This window comes from Mandrillus leucophaeus, unplaced genomic scaffold (genome assembly GCF_000951045.1).
Source record: "Mandrillus leucophaeus isolate KB7577 unplaced genomic scaffold, Mleu.le_1.0 Scaffold544, whole genome shotgun sequence".
In the NCBI taxonomy this organism is placed as follows: Eukaryota; Metazoa; Chordata; class Mammalia; order Primates; family Cercopithecidae; genus Mandrillus; species Mandrillus leucophaeus.
Window position 1 is genome coordinate 1143696 of NW_012105853.1, and position 9869 is coordinate 1153564.

General features: G+C 52.5%; 1 protein-coding gene across 7 annotated transcripts in view; it reads right to left on the reverse strand.

Moving 5' to 3' along the window:
- The window catches only part of GDAP1L1 (ganglioside induced differentiation associated protein 1-like 1), a 36643-nt gene that overhangs the window by 24535 nt on the left and 2239 nt on the right, over window positions 1-9869 (reverse strand). For 4 of the 7 annotated variants that reach the window (XM_011997656.1, XM_011997655.1, XM_011997652.1 and 1 more), the window contains 2 exons: window positions 1807-1999; window positions 437-610 (listed from right to left, as the gene is read on the reverse strand). In XM_011997656.1, coding sequence (XP_011853046.1) covers window positions 437-610; window positions 1807-1912 — 280 coding nt within the window. In that variant the 5' untranslated portion in view covers window positions 1913-1999. Of the gene's footprint in view, window positions 1-436; window positions 668-1806; window positions 2010-9869 lie in introns of all 7 variants that reach the window. The other 3 variants (XM_011997650.1, XM_011997651.1, XM_011997654.1) reach the window with 3 other exon arrangements.

Sequence of the window (9869 nt, forward strand, 5' to 3'; positions counted from 1 at the left end):
TATCTAAGGCTGAAACTCGTACGGGGAGGACAAACCTTGTGGGGTCAAACAGCCGCATAGTCTCTGTATGGGAGGGCAGGACAAGAGTAGGGGGCAGGGGAGGGGGATGGGTGTGAGACTGGCAGATAGGAAGAGAGACATATTCTGTTAGAAACTGGGTGAATGCGATGGAAGGCTGGGAAGTCGGAGGTGAAGGGGATGGCAAGCAAGAGGCACAGAGAGAAAGAGCAAGAGTGAGAGAGAGAGATCAGCAGAGTCAGAAACCAACCCTGAGCACTCAGAGAGAGGCAGGGACAAACGGAGAACGCAAGAGGGAGAAAAGGAGGAGGAAGGCAAGGACAGAGAAAGGCCTGGGAGGGGGAGGACTTCCTTTGGAAGAAAGGAGTGGCAGGGAATGGGGGAAGCGGAGGGGCCATCTCGCCGCCCCTGCACTCACTGCGGATCTCCGCCGTGGCGTACTTGGGAATCATGGAGTCGGTGGTGAGCTCGGGGTGCAGGATGCAGCCGTGTGTGTAGGCGTCCATGGGCAGCGCGTCCAGCAGCTCCCGGTACTGCAGCACCCGCGCATGCTGTGGGCTGCCCACCTCGGGCATCAGGGCCACCACGTGCTCTGTGGGCACCGCCAGGGGCTGGGCAGGGCAGCCAGAGGTGCATCTGCCCCGGCCACCTGCCCCCGGCATCCCTGAGCCCCAAGATGGCTCTGCCCAGAGGCCCCGGGCCCACCCACACTCGGGCTTGGCTGCTGGCAGACAGGGGTCCTAATGGTGGCCCGGTCATCTCTCCTCACTGGGCTCTGCCAAGCCGTCCCTGAGGGTTAGCGCCTCTCAGCTCCAGACTTGCTGCCTGGCGAGCACCTAGGCCCCAGTGTTGCGGGATTTAAGAGAAGCTGCAACCTGGGTGTTCAGTGCTTGGGTCCCCTTGACTTTTAAACGTTGGCAACCAATTCACATTCTTTTAAAACAGTGCATGTCTGGGCCCTGATGCCCTCCCAATGTCTGTCTGAGCCTCTGTAATGGGCAGTGAGTTCCTGAGCCTGATGAGGGCCTAAGTGGGGAGAGGATGGGAGGCTCTGTGAGGTTCTGGGGTATCTGGGCCCTCCCCTGTCTGCGGGGTTCTGAGGTGTCTGGGCGCTCCCTTGTCCGCAGGGTTTTCGGGTATCAGGGCCGTCCCCTGTCTGCGGGGTTTTGGGGTGTCTGGGAGCTCCCCTGTCTGCAGGGTTGTGGAGTGCCTGGGCCCACCCCTATCCACGGGGTTCTGGGGTGCTTCCCCTATCTGCAGGGTTCTGGGCTGTCTGGGACCTCCCGTCTCAGGCTTCTGGGGTGTCTGGGACCATGTCTTCAGGTTCCTACGGGTTTCTAGGGAATCTATGTTCCAGAGGGAGGTGGGCCCTGCCCTTGCTCTGGAACCCCTGGGAGATCTGGACCCTGTCTGTGGGGACCTAGAGGGTGGTCTGGAGCCACTCATGCTGAAGGGGCCGTGCCTGTGACTCCAGAGCTCGGGGGAAAGGGCTATAGCCCCACTGCTCCTGGTGGGGGTGGTGTCTGGGTTGTGCCCTTACAGTACCAGGGGACGGGGAGGTCTCTGGGGTCCTTATGGATCACTAGCCACGCCTGTGGCTCTGGGACTCTTGGGGGCATCTGAACCCTGCCTGTGGCTCTGTGGATCCTTTTTGGAGAGACTGGGACTTGCCCATGGCTCCAGTGAATTTCCCAGGCTTCCCAAAGTTCTGGGACCCTGTCTGAGCCTGTGGGGGCCCCTGGGGATCTGTGGTATGGAGTGGGCCCCTGGGTGGGGAGGCAGCCGTACCTCCTGTGAAGGTGCGCTCCACATAGTCAATGATCTGGTCATAGTCACTGATGATGTTGTCGCGGTGGATGATGACGGGCACCTCCTCGCCCAGGTTGAGCCGCATGAACCACGGCTCCTTGTGCTCGCTCTGCGGCAGGCTCACGTCCCGCTCCTCGCACACCAGGCCCTTCTCGGCGATCACCAGCCGCACCTGCAGGCGCCAGGGTCAGAGCGGGGAAGGCGGGCGGACACAGGGGACACTCTGCCCAGGTGGGGCGGGGGTGTGCGGGGAGGGAGGTCAGAGGTCACACACAGGAGGGGACACGATTGCTTTCAGCCCGTTCTTGGGCACCTGGGTTTGGGGGGGATATCTCCCAGGGGCATGTGCCTGGTGGAGGGAGGAACGCAGTTCTGCTTGGGGGACAAAGGGCAGTGCGGCCCGGTGGCTAAGGGGCTGGATTTGACAGCTGGACACACCTGGATAGGATTCCTGGCTGTGTGAATGTGGGCAAAGTCCTTAAACTTTCTGAGCCTTAGTTTCCTTATTTTAAAAATGAGAGTATTGACAGTACCAACCCAGTGTCTGGGACAAATGCTTGGCACTCAATTCGTGATCATCGTTATCACAGTTGAACACTCAGCCTGGCCCCAGGAGTGGATCTGGCCAGGAAATTCACAGAAACTCTTTTTTGTTTGTTTGTTTTTTTCGTTTTTTGAGACAGAGTCTCGCTCTATTGCCCAGGCTGGAGTGCAGTGGCACAATCTCAGCTCTCGGCAACCTCTGCCTCCTGGGCTCAAGCGATTCTCCTGCCTCAGCCTCCCGAGTAGCTGAGACTACAGGCTCCCACCCCTATGCCCAGCTAATTTTTGTATTTTTAGTAGGGACAGGGTTTTCCCATGTTGGTCAGGCTAGTCTTGAACGCCTGCCCTCAAGTGATCTGGCCACCTCGGCCTCCCAAACTGCTGGGATTACAGGTTAGCCACCGTGCCTGGCCAGAAACTCTTATCATTATCATAATCAATAGCTAAATTCCTCAAATTATTTGGGATACTAAGTGAGGGGAAAAGTAATTTGCCAACATTAGTCGAGCCCTTTATTTCCCCCAAACACCTTCTCATCTGGTTGCCTGGTTGGAAACTCACAATAGCCCCTACAGCGGGGTAGATTTTTTTTGATGAGAAAACTAAAGCCCAGAGAGGGCAAGTATTCTACCCAAAGTCACACAGCAATTCAGCAGCAGACTTAAAACTGGAAGCAATGTTCTTGACTCCCAAACCAGTGCTCTCTGCCCTGAGAGCTCCTTCCAGGGAGTTCTGGGCCTGCCCCTTCCTGAGTCTTTACGTTTCTAGGGGGTCCCAGACAAACACTTGAGCTAGTAGAAGCTGCCAGAGAGCCTTGAGGCTGGGGCATGCTCCTGACCCAGCCCAATATTTCTGAGCTAGAAGACGGTTAGAGATCACCTAGTCCTATTGCCCCCTGCCTGTGGACTGAGACTCAGAAGGAAGGATGGACTTGTCCAAGATCCCCTGGCAAGATGGCAAGTGGCCCCATTCTTACGCTTTCCTCCCCACCTTCCACTCTGGTCCAGGGGAGAGGGAGGGTATCCCCAAAAGAGGAAAGGCCCATTCCCCTTGAGTATCAGTGTCTCCACCCACAGCTGAGATGGTGGTTCTTGGAACAAGTTAAGCATCCAGAACTTGACACAAGTTAAGTGGCGTCATGGGCAGAATCTGCATGGCGTCGGTTCAAATCCCAGCTTTACACTTATTTGCTAGATGACTTGGCTTTACAAGTAGCTTCACTTTTTTTTTTTTTTGAGACAGAGTCTCCCTCTGTTGCTCTGGCTGGAGTGCAATGGTGCGATCTTAGCTCACTGCAACCTCTGCCTCCTGGGTTCAAGCAGTTCTCCTGCCTCAGCCTCCCGAGAAGCTGGGATTACAGGAGAGTGCCACCACACCTGGCTAATTTTTGTATTTTTAGTATAGATGGGGTGTCACCATATTGGCCAGGCTGGTCTTGAACTCCCGACCTCAAGTGAGCTACCTGCCTTGACCCCCCAAAGTGCTGGGATTACAGGCGTGAGCCACCATGCCTGGCCAACTTTACTTCTTTGTGCCTCAGTTTCTCCTCTTATCCAGTGGAAGTCCTATAGTAATTGCCTCAGAGGCCTGTTGTGAGGATTAAGTGCATTAGTCCCTGTGGAATGGTGCCTGGAACACAGTAGCGATAATGTGTCTTAGCTGCTGGTATGAGGGCAGGTTTTGGAGGCAGACAGACTTTGACTTGGAATAAGCTCTACTGCTTATTTGCTCTGTGACCTTGAGCAAGTCACTTGCTCTTTCTGATTTCTAGCTTCTGTGAAGTGAGGAATGCAAGTGTGAGGTTGAAGTGGGGTGTTGTGGAGACAGTCCCAGCATAGAAGCTTAATATATGAGTTCTAGCATCACTTATTACACACACACACCACGCACACATCCTGGTGCGTCCTAGAGGACTTCATGCCCCACCCTCACAGTGAACATAAACACCTCTTCCTGTTTAGTGGATCATGGGAAGGGAAAGGTAACTTACCCTGAAACACCCAACATTCATTCACAGACTTATTTGCTCCATTAGTCAAGAGCAGGTCCTATAGGTGGGGTGCATGGTGCAGGTAGAGACCCTGAGCTAGGAGGCAGGGACTCAAGTCCTCATCTTGGATATGCCATAGCAATGCTGTGTGACCTTAGAGCTATCGCTGCCCCTTTCTGAGCCTCCCTTTTCTCATCAACAAAACAAGGGGGCTGGATTCAGTGTTCACGGAGTGCCCCGCAGCCCTGCTGCAAGCCGACACTGCTACATTCACAACCTTGCAGGAGGCAGGAGACAGGGCTGGCTGTGCCTCCCTCCTCGGCAGTGGGAGAGAGCTTCTGATTCTGTCTGAGAGAGGTGGAAAAACTGTTGCAGAGAGTGAGCAGCCCGGGGGCAGCATCTGTTTGGGTCTGAGTGTGTGAGTGCGTGTGTATGAGTGAGCAAATGTGTGTGCGTGTCTGCGTGTGCGTGAGTGTGGGCGTGCATGGATAAGTGTATGAGTAAGTGTGAATATTCAAGGACTGTGTGAGTGTGGATGTGAGAGTGCCCATGTGTGCACATATGAGTGTGTGCCATGTGTGTGCCTGTGTCAGTGTGAGTGTGCATGCGTGGGAGCATGTATGCATGTGTATATTTGAGCTCATAGGCGACCTGTGCCCTGGAGAAGCCCAGAGTAGTGGAGACTGGAGTTTGGCTGGAGCAGAGAGCCCCCGTCTCTTGTCTTTACCTGGCCCTCCATCCTCCAGGCCAGGGTGGGACCTCCGAATGGGTGGAAACAGCCCAAACCAGGCCTTTGCCCTTGGTAGGGCCAGACGGTTGGCCTTCCATCTTGGCAGGGCACCTGCCTCCAGGGGCCGCTCCCATGACCTGCCCTGGGTCTCCCTTGAAGCTGTCAGATAGGGCTGCTATTTGGGGAGGGGACTATCTTTAGAGGCCTGATAATCCTGCTTGGCGCTGCTTTGGGGTCACCCTGGCAGGCAGCCAAGGAGACTTTCACCTTTAGCAGAGCTGCAGGCCACAGCCATGTGTCACCCTGTGGAGGAGGGGGACCCAGAGAGGAAGCCAAGCCTAAGGGAAGGGCATTCAGCTACCAAGGCCATCTGCCATCTCTGCCCCCTGAAGGCTGAACAAGAGCTAGGTGGTCATCACTTAGTGTGATCAGACATCAACCATCTCTGGGTAAACGAGCTTCCCTGTGGGTGCCTGAAAATCACCCACAGTGCCTCGTTGTCATGGTCAGGCTCTGCTGCTCCTCACCCAGGCCCTTGTTTATGTGATGGGCTGGGTTGGTGTCTCTGCCTAGTCATGTAGTTGCGGTGTGACTTTGTAAAAGACACTTAGCATCTCTGACCTCAGCTTATTTCAAATTCTTTTTTTAAAACAATTAATAGGTCTTATTTTTAGAGCAGTTTTAGATTTACAGGGTCAAATGGCTTTTTAACATAACACCTTACAGCTTGCAAATCCATCACTTTTCACCACTTGTTTATTGCCTGCCTACTATGTGCCAGGTCTTGTTGCAAACTCAGCAGTGAACAAAACGATGATCCCTGCTCTCAGGGAACTGACATGTTAGTGGGGGCAGGCAGATGATAAGCAATTTGGTCTGTCAAAAGATGGTGAGTGCTTCCGAAAAAAGAGAAAATAGAGCAGGGAAGGGGAATCTGGGTACCAAGGTATCAGGGGAGAAAGGTAGCAATTTTAATTAAGGTGGTCTATTAGGGCAGGCGTCTCAAGAAGGTGGCACTTGAGCAAAGGCTAGAAGGAAGTGAGGGAGTGGTCCACACCGGGACCTGGGGAAGAGAGCTTCAGCCAGAGGGAACAGCCAGTGCTAAGGCTCTAAGCATGTTGGACATACTCAAAAGACAGCAAGGAAGCCAGTGTGTCTGGGGCAGGGCAGTCAGGAATAGACAAGGAGGGTAGAAGCAGAAAGGGTTGCACACAGGATCTTTTTTTTTTTGAGACAGGGTCTTATTCTGTTGTCCAGGCTGGAGTTCAGTGGTGCAATATTAGCTCACTGCAACCTCCGCCTCCCGGGTTCAAGCAATTTTCCTGCTTCAGCCTCCCAAGTAGCTGGGACTACAGGCATGTGCCACCATACCTGGCTAATTTTTGTTTTTTGTTTGTTTGTTTGTTTTGAGCTGGAGTTTCACTCTTGTTACCCAGGCTGGACTGCAGTGGTGCAATCTCAGCTGACTGCAACCTCCGCCTCCTGGGTTCAAGCGATTCTCTTATCTCAGCCTCCTGAGTAGCTGGGATCACAGATACGCACCACCATGCCCAGCTAATTTTGGTATTTTTAGTAGAGACGGGATTTCACCATGTTGGTCAGGCTGGTCTCAAACTCCTAACCTCAGGTGATCCGCCCGCCTTGGCTTCCCAAAGTGCTGGGATTACAGGCGTGAGTCACCACACCCAGCCTATATTTTTAGGAGAGACAGGGTTTCACCTGTTGGCCAGACTGGTCTTGAACTCCTGACATCAGATGATCTGCCTGCCTTGGCCTCCCACAGTGCTGGGGTTACAGGTGTGAGCCACCACACCTGGCCAGGTTGTACATAGGATCTTTTAATTCACACTCCCAGGCCAAGGGGTCCATGAATTAATTCAGAGACTCCTTGAACTAGGATGGGAAAATTACATGTTTATTTTCAGTAATCTCAAACTGACAGTTAGCATTTTCTTCAATTATGAATGTAGGCGATAAAGTAGGGTAGCGTTTAGCAGTGCCTGCAATATTGTCACCACTAGCAATCAGATATTTTCATCACTTCACAGTTGTTGCAGTTGCCTCAAAATATCATGCGCATTCATCACGACTCCAACATGACAGTTGTTATGAGACCAGCCACCAGACCGTGTTATATAAGGGGTTAATACAGAAACATAAATATTATTATATAACGCCATACTTCAATACGATTGGTTTTCATTCTAATCTAAAAATCCTATGCATTTTATTTTATTCAATTAAAAACATTATTCTGAGAAGGGCCCATACGCTTCCCCCAACTTAGGTCTTGACTCAAGTAAGGTTAGGACCCTGCAGGAGGGCCTGGGGCCATTGTGAGGACTCTGGAGTTTTCCTGGAGGGACCTGGGGAGCCACAGCAGGCTTCTGAGCAGAGAAGCAGGAGGATGTGTCTTGTTACTGTCCCCATCAGCTTTCCTCTGTGGGGATCCTCTTAGGTGAAGGGAGGCGGTAATGGTCAAGTGCAGCATGGACAAGTTGGAGGACCAGCCCTAAGAGTTTGAAAGGCAAGGGCAGGGTGGGAGAGAGACCCTTCATCCTTCACCCCTTGCTTCATCCTTCACCCCTGGCTTCTCTCCTGCCATGCCTGGGTGTCAGAACTGGCCTCTGGGAGGCCCCAGACTTGGGTCTCTTGCCCCTGGGAGCTGAAGGCTGGGCCGGGGGCCCTCCAGAGGTACATCCAAGACAGGGCAGACCCTGAGAGGAGGCAGTAAAGGAACCATGAACCAGGCTTGCTGCAGGGAGCCAGGGACAATCCTCAGACTCACTCTGGTGGAAATAACAGCAGTAACAGCAGCCAACTCTTATTAGCATCTCCTCTGTGCCAGGCACTATTGTAGAGCTTTACACGCATTAGATCTTAATCCCTATGAATTCCAATGAGATTGGTACTAGTACCTCCCAGCACCCTCACTTTTAAGAAGAGGAAACAGGCATAGAGATTGTAAGTAACTTGCCCAGTCACACAGCTAGGAAGTAGCAATCTTGGTTTTTGAAAAGTGGCAGGTAGGAGGACAGATGGATGCCCCAAAGGCAGGGGGCACCAAGAGGTAGGGCAGTTCTTCCTGCCTGGGGAAGGAGGAGGGAGGCAGGCTGTATCAAACATCTGCTTCATTTCCCTCTGAGAAAACTGAGGACCAGAGAGGGTTAGGTCACACAGCCAGTTAGTGGGACTGGCAGCGCTAGAACCTTGGTCTGACTCCCTGCATTTCTGGCCCTCCTGACCTCACTCTTCCCCACAAAGGATGAGGAGGCTAGGGGCAGGAATAGCCTCAGAAGCATCCTAACATTGATCTTAGGCATTTAGAGCCTCCTTCAAATGCTGTGGCCCCAAATCATGACCTATGATAGTGCTTGAAAGCTCACTATTAACAGGCAATTGTTTAAAGCATTGTGCTAAGTGTGTGAACATGCATGATATCACTCAATCTCCCCAACCCTCTCCCCCAAATATATGAGAAAGCTGCCTTAGAGAGATAAAGAAGATACTTGCACAAAGTCACATAGCTGGGAATGGCAGAGTTGGGGTTTGACCGCATGTCTGGCTGATTCCAAAATCCATGCCTTTATAACAGCACCTAGCACTTAACTGAGCACTTTCTATGTGCCACGTGCTATTCTAGGTGATTGACATGGATACATTTGCAGAATCCTTACAATGACCCTGTTGGGGAGGCACCATTAATATTCTCAATTTACAGGTGTGGATAACTGGGGCATGAGAGGTTAAGCAGCTTGCACTGGATTACCCAGCTGGTCAGTGGTAGAGCTGAGATGGAAGTCGGGCAGTCTGGTCATAGAGTCTGGGTCCTGGGCCCACACACTGTCCTCTTGCCCTCTGGGTCTGGAATGAACTCCAGATGCCCAATGGAGCCACCATCACTCCTAGACGTGGGCTATTTTTCTCCATTAACATTTCATGTGTCCATTAAAGACAGGCCATTTAGATGCTTGACAATGGGGGACTGCCCTCTTTATATAATTAAGGCCCTTCAGGATTGGAGAGAAGGAAGCAAACTCACCTGCTCAGCTCCTACTACATGCCAGGCAGTTAACATATGCCTATGTCTTCTAAAGGAATTCTGCAGGGTAGGATGTAAAATCCCCTTTTCCGGATAAGGACATTGAGGCACAGAGAGGTAAAGTGACTTGTCCAAGGTCATTCAGCCAGTAAGTAGCCAAGATGAAAATAGAACCCAGGACTATATGACTGCAGAGCCCATGCCCTTTCTGCCAAGCTACACTGCTTCTAGAATCCACCATGGGCCCCTGGGTAGGGGGAAGGCCCTGGTATGGGAGACAGAAAGATGCCCAGGTTAGCTTGGCCAGAGACTTGGTCCAAAGTGGGGCTGCAGCAGATGGTCTCATCCTGACTCAGGGGCCACCTCAGCCCTGAGCTCAGGCTACATAGGAAATATTTCATGGGGCAAAGAACAGGAGACTCCCTCATGATATGGTTATGGGAAATGCCACCTCCCTGCCCCCCTCTGGTCCCAGCTGCTGGAGCCCACTTCCTGATGATCTAGGTGGAAGGAGATTCTAGAATCTGAAGGGCAGTCTGATTCATCTCCAAAGCCCCCATCCCCAGGCTCCTTGCACGAGACATGGCATGTGCAAGCATGTGCAGAATTTGTGTGTGACTCCAGTATGACCTTGATTAACTCTGACCCCTCCTTTACCTAGTGTTTTAATAACATCATAATGGCAGCACGTGGTGGTTCATGCCTGTAATCCTAGCACTTTGGGAGGCCAAAGCGGG